The following is a 22,106-nucleotide window of genomic DNA, read 5'->3' on the forward strand; positions in this document are numbered from 1 at the left end:
TCAAGGAGCATGATGTATTCAACCTATTCTTAAATGTTTAGAAAAGTGATAGGTAGGTTGGTAGATAGGATAAGTATGGCAAAATGTTAAAATTTGTGGATCTGGTGTCTTGGAAGTAAGACTGTGTTGGAGTTATCTATGGCTTTTGTATTATTTTTGCAACTTTTTAGAAGTTTGAAATTATCTCAAGAGTAAAAGTTTAAGGAAAAAGTAATAGCTCACATGTTTACTGAAGCTATTGCACTCTAGTAAAATTTTATCAGCTCATGTATAACTTGTAACTTATTGATTTCCACCAATGTAAGAGGATAGTCTTCTAGACCAAAGAGAGAAAGCTTTCCCATAGTGTTTGCCAAGTGGTCCCAGAGGTCTCCTGGGACTGATTGCTAGTAAAGACATGATTATTTCGGTTGTCTTTGAGTGCTCTGATGGTTGACGGTAGTGTGAAATAATGTGTAAATCCATCTCTTCTTTTTTATTGTTTTGACACTTGATAAGATAGGACAGAGTCTTTAGCAGAGTATGCAGGGTGCCACTTTGATGTTCTGATTCTCTAAAAGGGATAAGCTTCTTTTTATAGGTACATCCTTGGGTGACAGACTTGATCATCTTCCCCATTTAAAGATTGTGATTTCAGTGAAACAGTTTGAAATGACTACTAAAGAAACTAGGTCAAACGGTAGTATCAGGTATGATTTATCAAATGTACCATTAATGAGGCAGTGAGAAAGTCACTTGTCTTTCTGTGTCCTGAAATTCTGAAGAGGTTAATTACAGGAAGATCTTCAAACCATATGTTCCTTTGTCTTGGAAGCATTCCCATTTTAGCACAGTGTACATGCTGTGCATCTACATCTAACTGTACAATATTCAGTACCAGCACTTATTACTTGAGATCATTTGTTTTATATCTGGAATTGTTTAAAGCTGGCTTTAAATGAATAGTTAAATTATAATTTTAAGAAGTGAGTCTGCTGATAGGCTATGCTCACTGACCTGTGATTAACCCAGCAATATTGCTTCAAAAATCTATGCTGTGGTTCTTGTGCCACTGTCTCCCTTGTTCGCTTCATTATCTCTCATTTCCTCTGAGAGCATGCCAGATTTTTTTCTGCTTCAGTGCCTTTGCCCATGTCTTTCTTTTTTCCTGAAATATTTCCCTGCTCCTCCCTCCAGCATGGCTATTTCCTCCTCTTTTAAGGCTTGTTGAATTGTCACTGCCTTGGAGTGTCTTTTTTTGCTTCTGTGTTTGTTTATGGTCATCTCTTATAAGTTGCACTTATAGGATACACTAATCTGTTCTATCTACCTCTCATCTTTCTTCTCTTCTAAAATATAAACTTTGTGAACTCGGGCAAAATTTCAACAAATGTATTTTGTATACCTGTCAAATGCAGTAGTGACCCAGACAGCCTTTAGCCCCAACCCCTGAATCATACTGTGAATAAGTTGTATCACTGGGTTTCCCCATTCTTTCTTTTCCTTAATCCCCAGTGCCTTTTTTTATAGGCATTTACTCTATTTGAGTTGTGACTCATGCTGAAAGGAATGGTTCCCAATCATCTACTTCTGTAGTTGGCATAGATGTGAATGGTTTATGTTTCCTTTCATCTAGGTTTAAAAGCTACATTACTTGCCTTCATATTAAAAACACTCAGGGTCATATCAGGTATTTAAAAAAATAGTTGTTACTGTGCCAAGATCAAGGTTGTACAGTATAATGGGCACTTCTGATTTGTTTTTCCCTGATTCCTTTAAGGGTTTAAAAGTATTTATATCTGCATATCAGGCATGAACCTTCAGAGAGCTTACTGGGCAAGCTTAATCCATTGTGAAATGTGTAAGGCTTCCCCACCCCAAAATAAAATAATGCCCTTTACAGTTAATTATCTAAAATTTCTGCTGGACTTAGAAATCTCTGAATTGGAATAGCAAAAGGAGCAATGGCCCTGGTTTAGTTTTTTATAGGCTGCTAAAAGTAAATACCATAAAACGGGTTGGCTTTAACAATGGGAATTTATTAGCTCACAAGCTTATAGTTTTGGGGCTGTGAGAATGTTTCAAATTAAGGCACCATTAAAGCAACACTTTCTTCCCAAAGGCCAGGTGTTGGCAATCCTTGGGTCATCTGCCACATGGCAAGAAATGTGATGGCATTTGCTGGTCTCTCCATTCTCTTCCAGTTTTGTTGCTTTCAGCTTCTTGCTTCCATGGTTTTCTCTCTTTTTGTCTGAATTTCATTCTTTTATAAAGGACTCCAGTAAGAGAATTAAAACCCACCCTGGGTCTTAACTGAAGTAACATCATCAAAAGGTCCTATCATGTGATATGTGCCTATGATCGTGGCTGAAAGGGAAAGGTAAGGGTTGTGTATGTCACTAGAAGGAAAGCCAGAGGATGAAACATGGGAGTGTTTAACATAGTGAAACTTCCTGCTGGTGAAAATGTTCTAGAAGTGATTGTGATGATGAATGTACAACTCTGTGAATATATTTGTACACTTTATTTTTTTTATTTTTATTTTTTTATTAATTAAAAAAATTAACACAACATTTAGAAATCATTCCATTCTACATATGCAATCAGTAATTCTTAATATCATCACATAGATGTATGATCATCATTTCTTAGTACATATGCATCGATTTAGAAAAAGAAATAGCAAGACAACAGAAAAAGAAATAAAATGATAATACAGAGAAAAAGTAAAAATAAAAATAAAAAATACAAAAATATATAAGAAAAAAACTACTATAGCTCAGATGCAGCTTCATTCAGTGTTTTAACATAATTACATTACAATTAGGTAGTATTGTGCTGTCCATTTTTTTTTTTTTTTTAAGAAATCATACCATTCTACATATGCAATCAGTAATTCTTAACATCATCACATAAATGCATGATCATCGTTTCTTAGTACATTTGCATCGGTTTAGAAGAACTAGCAATATAACCGAAAAAGATATAGAATGTTAATATAGAGAGAAAAAAAATAAAAGTAATAATAGTAAGAACAAAACAAAACAAAACAAAACAAAACAAAAACCTATAGCTCGGATGCAACTTCATTCAGTGTTTTAACATGATTACTTTACAATTAGGTATTATTGTGCTGTCCATTTTTGAGTTTTTGTATCCAGTCCTATTGGACAGTCTGTATCCCATCAGCTCCAATTACCCATTATCTTACCCTGTTTCTAACTCCTGCTGAACTCTGTTACCAATGACATATTCCAAGTTTATTCTCGAGTGTCGATTCACATCATTGGGACCATACAGTATTTGTCTTTTAGTTTTTGGCTAGACTCACTCAGCTTAATGTTCTCTAGGTCCATCCATGTTATTACATGCTTCATAAGTTTATCCTGCCTTAAAGCTGCATAATATTCCATCGTATGTATATACCACAGTTTGTTTAGCCACTCGTCTGTTGATGGACATTTTGGCTGTTTCCATCTCTTTGCAATTGTAAATAATGCTGCTATAAACATTGGTGTGCAAATGTCCGTTTGAGTTTTTGCCCTTAATTCCTTTGAGTAGATTCCCAGCAATGGTATTGCTGGGTCGTATGGCAATTCTATATTCAGCTTTTTGAGGAACCGCCAAACTGCCTTCCACAGTGGTTGCACCATTTGACATTCCCACCAACAGTGGATAAGTGTGCCTCTTTCACCGCATCCTCTCCAGCACTTGTCATTTTCTGTTTTGTTGATAATGGCCATTCTGGTGGGTGTGAGATGATATCTCATTGTGGTTTTGATTTGCATTTCTCTAATGGCCAGGGACATTGAGCATCTCTTCATGTGCCTTTTGGCCATTTGCATTTCCTCCTCTGAGAGGTGTCTATTCAAGTCTTTTTCCCATTTTGTAATTGGGTTGGCTGTCTTTTTGTTGTTGAGTTGAACAATCTCTTTATAAATTCTGGATACTAGACCTTTATCTGATACGTCGTTTCCAAATATTGATTCCCATTGTGTAGGCTGTCTTTCTACTTTCTTGATGAAGTTCTTTGATGCACAAAAGTGTTTAATTTTGAGGAGCTCCCATTTATTTATTTCCTTCTTCAGTGCTCTTGCTTTAGGTTTAAGGTCCATAAAACTGCCTCCAATTGTAAGATTCATAAGATATCTCCCTACATTGTCCTCTAACTGTTTTATGGTCTTAGACCTAATGTTTAGATCTTTGATCCATTTTGAGTTAACTTTTGTGTAGGGTGTGAGATATGGGTCTTCTTTCATTCTTTTGCATATGGATAACCAGTTCTCTAGGCACCATTTATTGAAGAGACTGTTCTGTCCCAGGTGAGTTGGCTTGACTGCCTTATCAAAGATCAAATGTCCATAGATGAGAGGGTCTATATCTGAGCACTCTATTTGATTCCATTGGTCGATATATCTATCTTTATGCCAATACCATGCTGTTTTGACCACTGTGGCTTCATAATATGCCTTAAAGTCAGGCAGTGCAAGACCTCCAGCTTCGTTTTTTTTCCTCAAGATACTTTTAGCAATTCGGGGCACCCTGCCCTTCCAGATAAATTTGCTTATTGGTTTTTCTATTTCTGAAAAATAAGTTGTTGGGATTTTGATTGGTATTGCATTGAATCTGTAAATCAATTTAGGTAGGATTGACATCTTAATTATATTTAGTCTTCCAATCCATGAACACGGTATGCCCTTCCATCTATTTAGGTCTTCTGTGATTTCTTTTAGCAGTTTTTTGTAGTTTTCTTTATATAGGTTTTTTGTCTCTTTAGTTAAATTTATTCCTAGGTATTTTATTCTTTTAGTTGCAATTGTAAATGGGATTCGTTTCTTGATTTCCCCCTCCGCTTGTTCATTACTAGTGTATAGAAATGCTACAGATTTTTGAATGTTGATCTTGTAACCTGCTACTTTGCTGTACTCATTTATTAGCTCTAGTAGTTTTGTTGTGGATTTTTCCAGGTTTTCGACGTATAGTATCATATCGTCTGCAAACAGTGATAGTTTTACTTCTTCCTTTCCAATTTTGATGCCTTGTATTTCTTTTTCTTGTCCAATTGCTCTGGCTAGAACCTCCAACACGATGTTGAATAATGGTGGTGATAGTGGACATCCTTGTCTTGTTCCTGATCTTAGGGGGAAAGTTTTCAATTTTTCCCCATTGAGGATGATATTAGCTGTGGGTTTTTCATATATTCCCTCTATCATTTTAAGGAAGTTCCCTTGTATTCGTATCCTTTGAAGTGTTTTCAACAGGAAAGGATGTTGAATCTTGTCAAATGCCTTCTCTGCATCAATTGAGACGATCATGTGATTTTTCTGCTTTGATTTGTTGATATGGTGTATTACATTAATTGATTTTCTTATGTTGAACCATCCTTGCATACCTGGGATGAATCCTACTTGGTCATGATGTATAATTCTTTTAATGTGTTGTTGGATACGATTTGCTAGAATTTTATTGAGGATTTTTGCATCTATATTCATTAGAGAGATTGGTCTGTAGTTTTCTTTTTTTGTAATATCTTTGCCTGGTTTTGGTATGAGGGTGATGTTGGCTTCATAGAATGAATTAGGTAGTTTTCCCTCCGCTTCGATTTTTTTGAAGAGTTTGAGGAGAGTTGGTACTAATTCTTTCTGGAATGTTTGATAGAATTCAGATGTGAAGCCATCTGGTCCTGGACTTTTCTTTTTAGGAAGCTTTTGAATGACTGATTCAATTTCTTTACTTGTGATTGGTTTGTTGAGGTCATCTATGTCTTCTTGAGTCAAAGTTGGTTGTTCATGTCTTTCCAGGAACCCGTCCATTTCCTCTAAATTGTTGTATTTATTAGCGTAAAGTTGTTCATAGTATCCTGTTATTACCTCCTTTATTTCTGTGAGGTCAGTAGTTATGTCTCCTCTTCCATTTCTGATCTTATTTATTTGCATCCTCTCTCTTCTTCTTTTTGTCAATCTTGCTAAGGGCCCATCAATCTTATTGATTTTCTCATAGAACCAACTTCTGGCCTTATTGATTTTCTCTATTGTTTTCGTGCTTTCAATTTCATTTATTTCTGCTCTAATCTTTGTTATTTCTTTCCTTTTGCTTGCTTTGGGATTAGTTTGCTGTTCTTTCTCCAGTTCTTCCAAATGGATAGTTAATTCCTGAATTTTTGCCTTTTCTTCTTTTCTGATATAGGCATTTAGGACAATAAATTTCCTTCTTAGCACTGCCTTTGCTGCGTCCCATAAGTTTTGATATGTTTTCGTTTTCATTCGCCTCGAGATATTTACTAATTTCTCTTGCAATTTCTTCCTTGACCCACTCGTTCTTTAAGAGTGTGTTGTTGAGCCTCCACGTATTTGTGAATTTTCTGGCACTCCACCTATTATTGATTTCCAACTTCATTCCTTTATGATCCGAGAAAGTGTTGTGTATGATTTCAATCTTTTTAAATTTGTTAAGACTTGCTTTGTGACCCAGCATATGGTCTATTTGAGAATGATCCATGAGCACTTGAGAAAAAGGTGTATCCTGCTGTTGTAGGATGTAATGTCCTATAAATGTCTGTTAAGTCTAACTCATTTATAGTAATATTCAGATTCTCTATTTCTTTGTTGATCCTCTGTCTAGATGTTCTGCCCATTGATGAGAGTAGTGAATTGAAGTCTCCAACTATTATGGTATATGAGTCTATTTCCCTTTTCAGTGTTCGCAGTGTATTCCTCACGTATTTTGGGGCATTCTGGTTCGGTGCATAAATATTTATGATTGTTATGTCTTCTTGTTTAATTGTTGCTTTTATTAGTATATAGTGTCCTTCTTTGTCTCTTTTAACTGCTTTACATTTGAAGTCTAATTTGTTGGATATTAGTGTAGCCACTCCTGCTCTTTTCTGGTTGTTATTTGCATGAAATATCTTTTCCCAACCTTTCACTTTCAACCTATGTTTATCTTTGGGTCTAAGATGTGTTTCCTGTAGACAGCATATAGAAGGATCCTGTTTTTTAATCCATTCTGCCAATCTATGTCTTTTGATTGGGGAATTCAGTCCATTGACATTTAGTGTTATTACTGTTTGGATAATATTTTCCTGTACCATTTTGCCTTTTGTATTATATATATCATATCTGATTTTCCTTCTTTCTACACTCTTCTCCATACCTCTCTCTTCTGTCTTTTTGTATCTGACTCTAGTGCTCCCTTTAGTGTTTCTTGCAGAGCTGGTTTCTTGGTCACAAATTCTCTCAGTGACTTTTTGTCTGAAAATGTTTTAATTTCTCCCTCATTTTTGAATGATAATTTTGCTGGATATAGGAGTCTTGGTTGGCAGTTTTTCTCTTTTAGTAATTTAAATATATCATCCCACTGTCTTCTAGCTTCCATGGTTTCTGCTGAGAAATCTACACATAGTCTTATTGGGTTTCCCTTGTATGTGATGGATTGTTTTTCTCTTGCTGCTTTCAAGATCCTCTCTTTCTCTTTGACCTCTGACATTCTAACTAGTAAGTGTCTTGGAGAACGCCTATTTGGGTCTAATCTCTTTGGGGTGTGCTGCACTTCTTGGATCTGTAATTTTAGGTCTTTCATATGAGTTGGGAAATTTTCAGTGATAATTTCTTCCATTAGTTTTTCTCCTCCTTTTCCCTTCTCTTCTCCTTCTGGGACACCCACAACACGTATATTTGTGCGGTTCATATGGTCCTTGAGTTCCCTGATACCCTGTTCAAATTTTTCCATTCTTTTCCCGATATTTTCTGTTTCTTTTTGGAATTCAGATGTTCCATCCTCCAAATCACTAATTCTATCTTCTGTCTCTTTAAATCTGTCATTGTAGGTATCCATTGTTTTTTCCATCTTTTCTACTTTATCCTTCACTTCCATAAGCTCTGTGATTTGTTTTTTCAGTTTTTCTATTTCTTCTTTTTGATCAGCCCATGTCTTCTTCATGTCCTCCCTCAATTTATCGATTTCATTTTTGAAGAGGTTTTCCATTTCTGTTTGTATATTCAGCATTAGTTGTCTCAGCTCCTGTATCTCATTTGAACTATTGGTTTGTTCCTTTGACTGGGCCATATTTTCAGTTTTCTGAGCCTGATCCGTTATCTTCTGCTGGCGTCTGGGCATTTAGTCAGATTTCCCTGGGTGTTGGACCCCACAGGTTGAAAGATTTTTCTGTGAAATCTATGTATTCTGTTTTTCTTATCCTGCCCAGTAGGTGTCGCTCGTGGCACACGTTTGTCTACGGGTTCCACCAGTGAAAGTTGCTGTGGGTCCTTTAACTCTGGAAAATTCTCGCCGTAGGGGAGGTTCGCTAGCCGAAGCGTCTTGGAAGAGTACCAGCCAGCCCAGGGTTCTGAACGCGAGGAGGTTCGCCGGCCGCCGCAGCACGGGAGAGCGTCTGGCCGAATTACCTAGTCGGCCCGGGGCTCCAAGCGTGGCGGGAGGGCGCCAGCTGTCGCAGCCCGGGAGAGTGCAGTGTTCCTAGCTGGACCGGGAAGTCACGTGTTTGGAAGGGACCCCCCCGGTCACTGTTCTCCGCAGTCTGGGGATTTCCGACCAAACTCTCTCAGTTGGTCCGGGGGGCCTCGCGTGGTGGGTGTGCCAGCCGCCGCGGCCCAAGGGGACCGCCTGTCCAATTCTGCCAGCTGGCCTGGGAAGGAGGAAGGGAGGGACTCCGGCCGCTTGCCTTCCCACCCAGGAAAGCCCGCGCCCCTCGGTGATCTCACCAGAGCTGGTTCTCCCAGACAGTCAGCTGTTCCAGGATGGGGTACGCCGTCCCTTTGATCTCCGTCGTGGCTCCGGGAGCTGCTCTGTATTGTCTCCACTCCCCCAGTAGCTGTTCTGGAGGAGGAAAGGTGAGGGTGGCAAGGCTGTGGAGGCCAGTGGCAGAGGAGCCGGTGAAGGCAGAAGAGGGGAGAGGAGGGCGGGCGGGTCGGCTGCTGCGGGGCGTGGGCGCCGCGCGGCAGGCCGGCGGACAAAGAGAGAGGGGAGAGGAGGGCAGGCGGGTCGGCTGCTGCGGGGCGTGGGCGCCGCCGGTAAACTGATTTTTGACAGGGCCCCCAAATCCACTGAACTGGGACAAAAGAGTCTTTTCAATAAACGGGCATGGGAGAACTGGATATCAGTAACCAAAAGAATGAAAGAGGACCCTTACCTTATACCCCATACAAAATTAACTTAAATTGCATCAAATACGTGAATATAAGGACCAGTACCATAAGCTCCTAGGAGAAAATGTAGGGAAGCATTTTGTAGACCTAATAATAGAAGGTAGCTTTCTGAACTTTATACCCAAAGCACAAGCAACAAAAGAAAGTAAGTATAAATGGAGACGCCTTAAAATTAAATACTTTTGTGACTCAAAAGACTTTGTCAAAAAAGTGAAGAGAAAGCTACCTCAGTGGGAGAAAGTATTTGGAAATCACACATTGGATAACAGTTTGATAGCCTGTATGCATAAAGAAATCATATAACTCAACAGCAAAAGAACAGGCAATCCAGTTGTTTAATGAACTAAAGATATGATTAAATATTTTTTCTGAAAAGCAAATACAGATTACTAAGAATCACATGAAGAGATGCTCATTTCATTAGCTGTAAGGGAAATGAAGATCGAGACTACAATGAGATACCACCTCATACCTGTAAGTATGGCTGCTATTAAACAAACAGGAAACTACAAATGTTGGAGAGGATATAGAGAAACTGGGACACTTAGGCACTGCTGGTGGGAATATATAATGGTACAGCCACTGTGGAAGACCGTCTTAACAGTTCCTCAGAAAACTAAATATCCGGTTGCCCTATTACTGGCAGTATCACTGTTTGGCATATACCCCGAAGACCTGAAAGCAGTGACAACAAACATTTACACCTCAATGTTCACAGCAGCAATATTTACACTCACCAAAAGATGGGAACAATCCAATTGCCCATCAACAGATGAGTGGGTTAACAAAATGTGGTATACATATGATGAATATCAAGTAGTAGTAAGACAAAATTACAGCCTGAACCACATGACAAGACGGATGAGCCTTCAGGACATAATGTTGAGTGAAATAAGCCAGGCACAAAAGGAATGTATGATTCCACTTTTATAGCCATGGTAAAGGTAAAATCAGGCTTATAATACAAAATATAGGGGACCTAGAGAAACACAGAAGCTTGAGATGGGCAAACAGTTTGCGAATGAGTTTGAACTTAATTATAAGGGAAGAGATAGAAGTGAAGGCAGTTTCCTAGTGGGTCTATGAGTAATATATGGTAACATGAAGGTGAACATGATTGAAAGGGGTCGTATAGATTCTTGTGTCCCACCAGTTATCACTACACATACAAATTAGTTCTTGCATTAACTACTGCAAAAGTATGAATCTTGTACAAAGAGTGTTTAATTTCAGGGTAGAGGAGGAAAATACTATTGCTTGCTACAGGATACGTTTAACGGTAAAACATCAACAGTACTGCAGCAATACCAAGGGTACATAATGAAGGGAGGGACAAGTGTTACGAGGAGGTTTGGATTTTCTGTTTACTGAGAATATGTTTATCAGCCATCTTTTTCTTCGGAACAATGAAATCATCTAAAATTGAAACTGTTGACTTTGGACATTATACATGAGGCCCAGTAGATGGAGGTGGCTGAAAGATGTACTGACTGAAGAAGTAGTTTGGTGAATGATGGTGTAAACATATGATCACATGTGGTGTTGTTACAAAAAGAAACAAAGTTGTGAGGCATGCAATGATGGGAATAAACCTGTGGGATATTTCTTGAGGCAAAATAAGGTGGAAACAAAAGAACAAATACTGTTTGATCTTATTTAGAAAATACTTGTAAGAAAACAGGGGCCTAGATTGTAAGCTCTTATAGCAGTCACATTTAGTCCAGAGTGGTATTGTTATTTCTGGATTTTGAGGGGCTGTTTTATATATGTATCCCTGGTATTTAGAGAAGAGAATAAAACTGATCAGGTTGGGATTAAGGTAATTCAGAATATAGGGGCAAGGAAGACCCCTGTTTTAGAACTTCACCTATTCTTTGAGACCAAAGGAAGAAAGTTTTATTATGTCCAGAACCTAAATTTTCTGTAGCACATAATCTAACTCAACTTGTCTGCATAGATCATTTAAACAATCAAAACACAGGGAGCCCAGAATAAGAATGAGAGCCTGTGTGGCTTAATGTAATTCCTGAGGAGACGGCCAAGATGGCGGTTTAACAAGGTTTTGGATTTATTCACCCTCCAGAACAGCTACTAAATAACCAGAAACAGTACAGAACAACTCCTGGGGCCACATCAGTGACTGGACATACAGCGTACCCAAGTTTGGACCAGCTGAACTGCCTGCAGGCGCCCCAGAACTGTGAGTTCCCCAAGCACAGCAGCCGGTGCCCCTCCCCCCAGGCTGCTTCCCAGAGGGGAAAGGAAAGGAACTTTACCAGCAGCAGGGGCTGAGCACACCTAAGCTTCAAGTGTGGAATTAATTCACAAATTCTGACTAATAAAAATAGGCCCCCAGCTCAGGTGAACCTGGTGAAAGCGGAGGTTGTTGATTTTTGCCCCAGCGCTGAGGGGGCAGGGTTGACGGAAAAAGAAAAAAAAAGAAACAGAGGTTTTTGTGGCTGTGTTTCTACAACAGCTTGACTGCCTTTGGATACAGCGGCAGGGCTTCACAGACTGTAACTTCCCCAAGCATAGGCAGAAACAAGCTTGTTTGAGACCTTATCTGGAGCTTGTGCCTTCCCCAGGGGAGGGGTGAGGCCCAACTTGGTGGAATACCTCCCTTAAGGAATTCAGACTCCAGGGTTTGATAATTTGAAGCCATTAAAACCAGCCTACAATCTTTCCTCTGTCTCCACCACGCCCCAGCAGGGAGAGTCTGTGTAAGTTCAAGGTACCACATCACCTTATGCTGGTGGGACCTGCAGGCAGACAAGCACCACATACTGGCTGGGCAGGATAAGAAAAATAGAGTCTAGAGACTTCACAGGAAAGTCTTTCAACCTGCTGCGTCTTACCCTCAGGGAAAACTGATGCAGGTGACTCTTTCCTCCTGACAGGAGGTCAGTTTGGTCTAGGAAAATCCGGCTGAGGTCTGTAATACCAAAGTAGACCCTCCCAAAGGTGGGGATGGTGGTGGACGCACCGTACAGGCAGGGCAAGAAACAAGAAAAAAGAACTGAAAAATTCTCCTCAGTTAAACAAAACCTAAGCTAGTGGTCCAGAAAAAGCTGAACTGAATGTCAAAGAACAGATAGACAACAAATTCATCCAGCAAGAAAACCCTAGGTAAAAGAAGTGAAAACCATCTCCAGAATGAACCACTTAAGGTAATTAAATGCCTAGATGCCAGCAAAAAAAAAAAAAAAAAAAAAAAAACGAATCACACTAGAATTGAAGATGTGGCCCAGTCAAAAGAACAAACCAACAATTCAAGTGAGATACAGGAGTTGAAACAATTAATTCAGAATGTATGAACAGACGTGGAAAGCCTCATCAAAAATCAAATCATTGAATTGAGGTAGAATATAAAGAAGGCAAGGAATGAACGAAAAGAAGAAATCGAAAGTCTGAAAAAACATCGCAGAACTTATGAAAGGCACAAAAGAGATTAAAAAACAATGGAAACCTACAATGTTAGATTTCGAGAGGCAGAAGATAGGATTAGTGAACTGGAGGATGGAACATCGGAAATCCAACAAACAAAAGAAAATATAGGGAAAAGAATGGAAAAATAGAGCCAGGGACTCAGGGAACTGAATGGCAATATGAAGCACACAAATATACGTGCTGTGGGTGTCCCAGAAGGAGAGGAGAAGAGAAAAAGAGGAGAAAAGCTGATGGAGGAAATTATCACTGAAAATTTCCCAACTCTTATGAAAGACTTAAAATTACAGATCCAAGAAGTGCAGTGTACCCCAAAGAGAATAGATCCAAATAGACTTGCTCCAAGACACTTACTAATCAGAATGTCAGAGGTCAGAGAAAGAATCTTGAAAGCAGCAGGAGAAAAACAATCCATCACATACAAGGGAAGCCCAATAAGACTAATGTAATTCCTGGATACATCCCAGAGTATATTAAGCAGATAATCAGAAAATATTTGCAAATGCTAGTACACTGAATGAAACTGCATGTGAGAATGATAAAGGGTGGAGGGCTGGGGGTAAATATGAAACCAGAAGGGAAAATACATGATAAAGGCTGAAATGCTATAATCTAGGAGTGATTAGACGGTACAATGATAGTAAGTAAATGTACAAATTAAAGAATGTTTTTGCATGAGGAAGAACAAAGGAATGCCAATATTGCAGTATGTTGAAAATAGATGGTAATTAATATTTTAAAACTTTAACTTATGTGTGAGGCTAAAGTAAAAAATGTTTATTTGGTACAAAATTTATATTTTGACTAGTACATTTACTTATATGACTTATATGGATAGTTTAATTGAACACCATAAGTACATGGAACCTTGAGTAGGGCATGAGATTTTGTAAGTTTGTCCAGAGTGATCCCCTGATAAATCCCAGAGTGACTTGAACAGTGAATAAAAAAGTATTTGCAAGATAAACTTATGAACCATGTAATAACATGGATGGACCTAGAGAATATTATGCTGAGTGAATCCAGCCAAAAACTAAAGGACAAATACTGTATGGTCCCACTGATGTGAACGGACATTCGAGAATAAACTTGAAATATGTCATTGGTAACAGAGTTCAGCAGGAGTTAGAAACAGGGTAAGACAATGGGTAATTGAAGCTGAAGGGATACAGACTGTGCAACAGGACTAGATACAAAAACTCAAAAATGGACAGCACAATAATACCTAATTGTAAAGTAATCATGTTAAAACACTGAATGAAGCTGCATCTGAGCTATAGGTTTTTGTTTTGTTTTGTTTTGATTTTACTATTATTACTTTTATTTTTTTCTCTATATTAACATTCTATATCTTTTTCGGTTATGTTGCTAGTTCTTCTAAACCAATGCAAATGTACTAAGAAATGATGATCATGCATCTATGTGATGATGTTAAGAATTAATGATTGCATGTGTAGAATGGTATGATCTCTAAATGTTGGGTTAATTTCTTTTTTTCCGTTAATTAAAAAAAAAAAAAAAAAAGAGAAGGGATAATTGGAGCTGAAGGGATACAGACTGTACAACGGGACTGGATATAAAAACTCAGAAATGGACAGCACAATACTACCCAATTGTAATGCAATTATGTTAAAACACTGAATGAAGCTGCATGTGAGGTATAGGTTTTTTGTTTTTGTTTTTTTTGTTTTTTTTTCTTTCTATTATTGTTTTAATTCTTATTCTGTTGTCTTTTTATTTCTTTTTCTAAATCGATGCAAATGTACTAAGAAATGATGAATATGCAACTATGTGATGTTATTAAGAATTACTGATTGTACATGTAGATTGGAATGATTTCTAATTGTTTTGTTAATTCTTTTTTTAATTAATAAAAAAAAAAAAAAAAAAAGTATTTGCAAAGTCCTCTTGGGGAATGGCAAGAAAGAGGGAAAATTCAACTTCCCCATTTGGAGAATCCCTGATATTCTCTCAAGCAATGGGGACAACCAAATTAATAGGCCAAGCCCTCAATTTTGGGGTTTCTTCCAATGAAACTTATCCCCACAAAGGGTAGGCTAAGCCTACTTAAAATTAGGCCTAAGAGTCACTCCCAGAGAACTTCTTTTGTTGCTCAGATGTGGCCTCTCTCAAGCCAACATGGTAAGCAAACTCACTGCCCCCCACTTCTCTACATGGGACATGACTCCCAGGGGTGTAAACCTCCCTGGCAAAGTGGGACAGAATCCTAGAATGAGCTGGAACTCAGCATCAAGGGATTGAGAAAACCTTCTTGACTGAAAGGTGGAAGAGAGAAATGAGACAAAATAGTGTCAGTGTCTGAGAGATGTCAAACAAAGTTTACTCTTATGCATTTCATAGATATCCCCTTTTTAGTTTAAGGTGTATTAAAGAGGCTAGAGGGAAGACCCAGAAACTGTAGAGCTGTGTTCCAGTACCTATGTTTCTTTTTTTTTTTATTATTAATTAACGGAAAAAAGAAGAAATTAACCCAACATTTAGAAATCATACGATTCTACATATGCAGTCAGTAATTCTTAACATCATCACATAGATGCATGATCATCGTTTCTTAGTACATTTGCATCGGTTTAGAAGGACTAGCGACACACCAGACAAAGATATAGAATGTTAATATAGAGAAAAGAAATAAAAGTAATAATAATAGAAAAACAAACAAACAAACAAAAACAAACAAAAAAACCCTATAGCTCAGATGCACCTTCATTCAGTGTTTTAACATGATTACTTTACAATTAGGTATTATTGTGCTGTCCATTTTTGAGTTTTTGTATCTAGTCCTGTTGCACAGTCTGTATCCCTTCAGCTCCAATTACCCATTATCTTTCCCTGTTTCTAACTCCTGCTCTGAAGGTTGTAGGTTTTTGGAAACTTATCCTAGTGCATGGAACCTTTATAGCATCTTATAATGCCCTAGGTAGGTGTTCTTTAGGGTTGGCAGGAATGATTTTGTTTGGGGTTTGGCATACTATGATGGGTAGCAATTTCTAGCTGAAGCTTGTGTAAGAGTAGCTTCTCAACTCTATTTGAACTGTCTCTCAGCCACTGATACCTCATTGTTGCACTCCTTTTTCCCCTTTTGGTCAGGATGGCATTGTGAATCCCAATGGTGCCAGGGCCATGTTCATTCCTCAGAGTCATAACCCACGATGCCAGGATACTTTCACCCCTTGAGGTCATGTCCCACGTAGAGGGGATGGTAATGATTTTTACTTGCAGAATTGGGCTTAGAGAGAGAAAGGCCACATCTGAGTGACAAAAGTGGTCCTCTGGAAGTAACTCTTAGGCATACTTATAGGTAGGCTAAGCTTCTCTGTGTCACAACTGCTGACCTCAAGATCAAGGGCTTGGCCTATTGAATTGGGTGTCCCTAATGTTTGACACAGTATCAGGGGTTTCCCTGTTAGTAAAATTTATTAGTTCATTCCTACTAATTTTTTTTAGCCTGCCCTTGAAACTGTTAACAGTGTGTAGGTATTGTTGTGAAAAGCTGACCTTCTCTTGGAAGCAAGGAACACTGTGTACCAAGGAGTAGCTCCCCAGAAGTGCTGTTATATCCAATTCCAAAATTTTGAATCCCTGGCATGTCTCATTTCTCTCAGTTATTAGGTGGGATTGGAATTGATGCTGTAATGAATTGGTGCCCCAGACATGATCTCCTTCTGAGGCTATACTCCTCATTTTGGAGCAGCTGGAGACCATGTTCAAAGCTGATGAGTTTCATTACTTATGAAAAGCAGTTTCAGGCTTTGTCTAGTTGTCAACACAGAGCACTTTCTTAGTCGGGGAGTGCTCAAATGTTTACTGGGCCAGTTGTGCTGCTTAGCATCTTAATAGTCTTCCTAACCCTGGCCTATTAGGCAGAGAACTGGTTGAATAAAGAGATCCAAGACAGGGAAAGTATACAGGCAATATATATTTTCATAGCAGTCACCACTGTCACTACTGCCACCATCATCATTTACATCTACATGTCACTTAACACTTTTCAGTGTATTTTGACATCTTGATCTGTCTTAATTCTTTCAGTACCCTGTGAAGTGATGCTTTTCTTTAGAGAAATAGTGTTGTTTGGCTGTATTCTTGAATAACGCTGGCTGTGAGAGTGTTTTTCCTTAAATTAATCTGAAATATACCTCCCTTTAACTTTCATCCTGAAGTTGTCCTAGTTTCAGTGTATTGACTGCCGGTAGTCGTTCTATGGTGTGCTAGTCAGGACTGCATAGTAGGTACATTTCAGAAAGTTCTGGACACTGAAACTGACTATGGTATTTTTCCTTTTTGCCTATTTGAATATCCCAGCTTCCTATCTTTGGGAACTTATCATTGTTTCTCCACCTCTTATTCCAGAACCTTCGACAGACTAATAATTCACAGAGCCCTCATTATAAAGCCAGCTGGTGACTGCCTGCCTTCAACATTTGACTTGTTTCCTATCCTCAGAGATTAATGACCTAAAAAATTGCCCATCTATCATGCAAACCTAGTTAGAAGAGAATTGTTTGATTTTTATGAATTGTAAATAATATACTTGGAGACCTGTTTTCAAACATGCATTGGCCTATATGTCAGAAATAGTTCTTAAAACAAAGTGAAACAAATTGCTGGCTAATAGAGGTTATTGATAGATTTTCCAGTTATTGAAATGAAAATTAAGATCATTAACAGTGCACTTGGGCTGCTGACACTCAGTGTGCACAAATTCCAGGTTTGATTCTTTCTCTTGAGTACATTTGGTAAGAGATCCTGGCCATTTGGTAAGAGATCCTGGCCATGTTTCTTTTGCATTACATGATCAATTGCCATAAAGTCCCCTTTTCTTAAAAGCTGTTACTGGGATCTTGTCCTCTGAAGATGTGCGGGATGTGAGAGGCACTTGCCTCTCTTCCTTCCAACAGTCTGTGTGTTCATAACCCCTGGAGAACAGTAGAATCACATCCTTTCCCAGCTCTTGGGCTTGCTTCATTAGAGTTAGAAGGGGCCTTAGAGCTCCTGAACACATTCTTTCATTTTCTATAGGATATTAGTCCAGTGAGATGAGGTATCTTGGCCAGTGCACATAGTATGTTAGTGGCAGAGTCATCTGTGGGACTGCAGAACTAGCACTGAACTGAGAACCTAAAGACCTGGGTTGTCCTTAGCTTAGGCAAGCTATTTCACCTCTCTGCTTTTTTAGTATCTTCACTGACAGAATTGGAAAAGTATCTAATATAGGGGCAATATAGACAAATGAACTTTAGTGAGTCCTCTCTCTACTAGACCATGATGATTTCCTTTGAACAGAAACTGGAGGTTATAGAGAGGAAGTTGGTGTCAGGGAGAATGAGTAATCAATAATCACTGCTGTTTTCTTTATTTTTTCTGTAGGATCCTCAGTCTTCCACAATGAACCCTGTTTACAGCCCCGTGCAGCCTGGGGCCCCCTATGGCAACCCTAAGAACATGGCCTACACAGGTAAGTGATATGAAAATGGTAGTTGAGGACTTTATCAAACCATTTGGTAAATAACTATTGGTATACCAAGCCTCCAAAAGCCTTTGGTAAAACTTGAAAACTTGGAGAAGGGACATACATCTGGGGTCCAGTGGAGATAGAAATAACATTCTTGAGACTGTGGATCATTGCGAACTAGGGGAAAGAGGGGATGCTAACTTTTATTGAGACTCTACCATGGGCCTGGTAGATGAATACCTTATTTCATTTTAAGCTTGAAACAATTATAGAAGATGCAGCTTAATATTACAATTTCACAGATGAGTAAACCCTAGGCACAGTTAAAGGCCACAAAACCACAATAGATATTTGAATCCAGTTCTTCTGACTCTGAATGCTTTTTTTGAACTGCACGTAAGCTGTTTACTACTTCTCTGCTTTTACATATATTGTCCCTCTGTCTGGATTGCTATCATCCCCTGACAACTTTGCTTTATTCTTTGAGAACTCAGCTCTAAGCTCAGTTTATCATAAAGTATTATTTTCCTTACTTGACCTTAGGCAAGTTTTTTAATCTTCGAGAGCCTTGGTGAATGAAAAAAGAAAGTATGTAAGTTATCTAAGATAGTACTTGACACATAAGAAGCCTTCAAAAATATTTACTGAATATAAATCCAAGGTGAAGGTAATGAGATAAACACGTGGAGGTAAGAAGGTATGATCAGTACTTGAGATTAGCTGGGATAAAGAGTAGAAGGGAAAGAAGTGGGAAATGAGACTCGAAAAGGAGATTAAGATCATGGTGGCAGAATCGGAGGCTGGTAGAGTTTTTCCTCAGAAGAGAGCTATTAGCAGTGAGTGGAAACTGGAATATATCACTTCCTCCTCATAACTTTGCACTTTAGTGGATATGCTGTGTAGAATTTTAGACTGAGAACTGGAGGAATCTCAGAGAACTCCTTATATTATTACTAACAAACTGTGTTCTACAAGAACCTGTAAGGTAGTGCTTCAGAGGCTCCTCAAGCATTGATTTGATTTTTTAAAGATATTTCAAACTATTTTTATAAAACGGTCCCCCTCCCATTTAAGATGATCAGTGAGTTAACTTATGCTTCTAAGAATCCATGTTAATTAAAAAAAAATCCTGTTACCATTTGTAGTTGTTTATGTTTGTAAATCAGGATTTTCTGAATTCTGTGCAAACAACATAACATTCAGAAATATATTGGAAGTTGAGCCTCATGATAGCAGCTGTCATCTTTATCTTACAATTTTACATACTTGTATCCATCACAGCAGTTTTGTGACCCTTATTATTATTACTCTTATGTAACCTTATAAGAAACATTTTCTGTTTGAACTTCTATTGTATATTTGTACTAATAAAATTGATTCCAATAATCAGGGCAGTACTCCACACCACAGTAGCTCAGAGAGCATAGTGCTTTTTCTCTTCCCATTTCAGGGTGTTTCAGGAACCTAAATTCATTTGCCAGAGGGGCTGAGCTGCCTTGGCAGACAGAAGAGCCCAGGGGAATCCTGTGGGGTTTTGGTTTCCTGCTTGCTGTGATCCTGGCCACCTTAATTCTTACTGAATTGCTAAATTTGAGAAGGAGGAAAACAGTTGCATTTATGTATTTATGTATTTGCATAAAGAAAAGATTAGACAGTGATATACAGGAAAGGGAACAAACTATTGTCTCATCTTGGCACTAATAGAACTTGGTAAATGTGTTTTGATTGAATGAATAACAACCACATTCAGATCCCAGTTCTGACAGGTAATAATAGTTGAGTTACTTTGGACATGTTCACTTTCCTGAACTTAATTTCTCCTATGAACTGGGCTAATATTGTCTTGTTCATAGGACAGTTGCAAAGATTAAATGAGATAATTAATATTCCTCAAAAGAGTGGGAGGATTGTTTTGTTTCTACTAATCGCTGAGAGATATAATCAGCTTGGAACTATGTTATAACTAAATTTCTTAACTGGACATTCTAGGACCACATACATAGTATAAATAAACCCTATACAAGTAGTATAAATTCAGACTTCACACCGGCCAAAGTTTCTTAGGGAGATGTTTTCTTTTTTAGCCCAAGCTTCTTCTGTCTTTCTGTACTTTGGGACTGATTTTTTTTTTTTTTGGATCTACTGTATGACTCTTCTGGTGTCCCAGCTTTATGCAGGGAATTTGAATTCCAGCTCTTGGCCCCTCCAGTGCCCACAGCCTCATCTCCTTCACCAGGGGCTATAAAAAAGAAAGCCCTTAGATTGCCTAGACTGAAAATTCCCACAGCAGCTCAGCATCAGCTCACTACTTAAGAGTGCCTGGTTTTTTAGTTTCCTCTTCATTTTTTAACCGTGGGGATTTCTTTTTCTTAAAACCTCTACTCTGCCTAGACCAAGATATTTGTTATATTTTAAACAGCTTTTCTAGGGTTTGCAGTCAGCAGATTTTTAGGTTTTCTTTTTTTTCCATATTCCTGTAAATAGAAGATCCAAGTGAAATAATTTGTTAACAAATGCCAAATATAGTACATTATGGTAAACATTTGTTATTATTAATAACAATAAAATATTAATTACCATTTATCAAGCACGTACTAGGTACTTTATACTAATTTTAATCTTTATGAATCATAAATTTCATAGAACTTCTCTTTTACAGATAAAGAAACTGTAATAGATTAATTCAGGTCATATGACTTGGCCAAGATTTGAAGTCCAGGCTTTATGATTTCCAAGTATATATGCTTTCTGTTATAGCAAGCTGATCTACTTTAAAATATGTGCTCCCTTCACTGCTCCCAGAGATGAACTAGAGGGGAGAGGATTGTCTTTTCAGTTTCTAGAACTAGCAAACCTCCCCTTCAAGGAACTGGAAATCTGATCCTAGTCAGCTGTTGAGGAGGGTGGGCAGAAGAAGCAAAAGTTGGAGGGTCAAGTCCATTGTGGTACGTGTCATCTGTTTCAGAGGCAGTGGGGTAGTGGCAACAGTCAGATGGGAAATAAAATATAGCTTGCCAATATAAGAATTCTAGTAAGCAGATGTCATGTAGCAGTTGACAATATCCTGTCACTCCCCTGCTCTGCTTTCTCCCTGTAACTACCCTTTACTGAACAGTTACTGTGTGTGTAAAAACAAGCTCCATGTTTAATAGACATTATCTATTTTTAAACTTGGAACAGTCCTATGACGTAGTTATAACTAGCTCCTTGTACATCTTGGAGAAGTGGATTTGGAGAATGTAGTATGTTCATGTACTTTAAAATACTTAAGCATAGATGGTAAGTTCAGTGAATATCCTTCACCTAGATTCACCATGACAATGACCTCTTAAAGGTGGGGTATTCATTTTTCTGAAAGGCCTTGGGCAGATTTCTTTGCTAGAAATTTGAAAGGTAGTCAGTAGAGGAAAGGCCTAAATGTCCTTTTCTTTTCCTTTTCCTTTCTTTTATTTAAATGCTGTGATGGTATCAATGTCTGGGTATTTCCTAGAGGTCTGGTATATATGCTAGAAAGAGGACAGGCTTTGGAGTTGTCAGATGTGAGCTGGAAATCTAGGCTCTGGCACCAATTAGTTGTAGGATCTTGGACAAGTTATTGAACCTTTCTGAATCTCAGTTTCTTCAACTGTAAAATGGGATTAATAATACTTTTACAGATTGTTGATTTGCAGGTCCTTGAAAATGTTTAGAAAGCCCCTAGCACTGTGCCTGGCTCATAGTTGAAGCTCAGTTGATGTTTTTTATTATTTTTTTTTATTTTACATGGGCATGCTCTGGTGATCGAACCTGGGTCTCTGGCATGGCAGGTGAGAATTCTGCTGCTAAGCCACCGTTGCACCACTGTCATTGATGGATACTATAATGTACAGCAATAAGTGTACATCTGTAGGGAAAAGAGCATGGGATATAGAGTTAGTGACTTATCATAGACCTGATTCTGCCACTTAAAAACTATATGACAACAGAGAAATTACTAAATTTTCTGGGCTTTGGTATCATCAGCTTCAAAAAAAACTAAGTGAAAAGGATTAGGAATTCCTCTTTCACAA

The 22,106-nt window shown here is 38.3% G+C and overlaps 1 protein-coding gene across 4 annotated transcripts in view; it reads left to right on the forward strand.

Annotated features, from left to right (window-relative positions):
• The window catches only part of FAM168A (family with sequence similarity 168 member A), a 247,712-nt gene that overhangs the window by 124,440 nt on the left and 101,166 nt on the right, over positions 1-22,106 (forward strand). For 3 of the 4 annotated variants that reach the window (XM_077113640.1, XM_077113639.1, XM_077113642.1), the window contains one exon: positions 17,973-18,060. In XM_077113640.1, the coding sequence (XP_076969755.1) occupies positions 17,991-18,060 (70 nt within the window). In that variant the 5' untranslated portion in view covers positions 17,973-17,990. Of the gene's footprint in view, positions 1-11,223; positions 11,341-17,972; positions 18,061-22,106 lie in introns of all 4 variants that reach the window. The other variant, XM_077113641.1, reaches the window with a different exon arrangement.

This window comes from Tamandua tetradactyla, chromosome 8 (genome assembly GCF_023851605.1).
Source record: "Tamandua tetradactyla isolate mTamTet1 chromosome 8, mTamTet1.pri, whole genome shotgun sequence".
Lineage (NCBI taxonomy): Eukaryota > Metazoa > Chordata > Mammalia > Pilosa > Myrmecophagidae > Tamandua > Tamandua tetradactyla.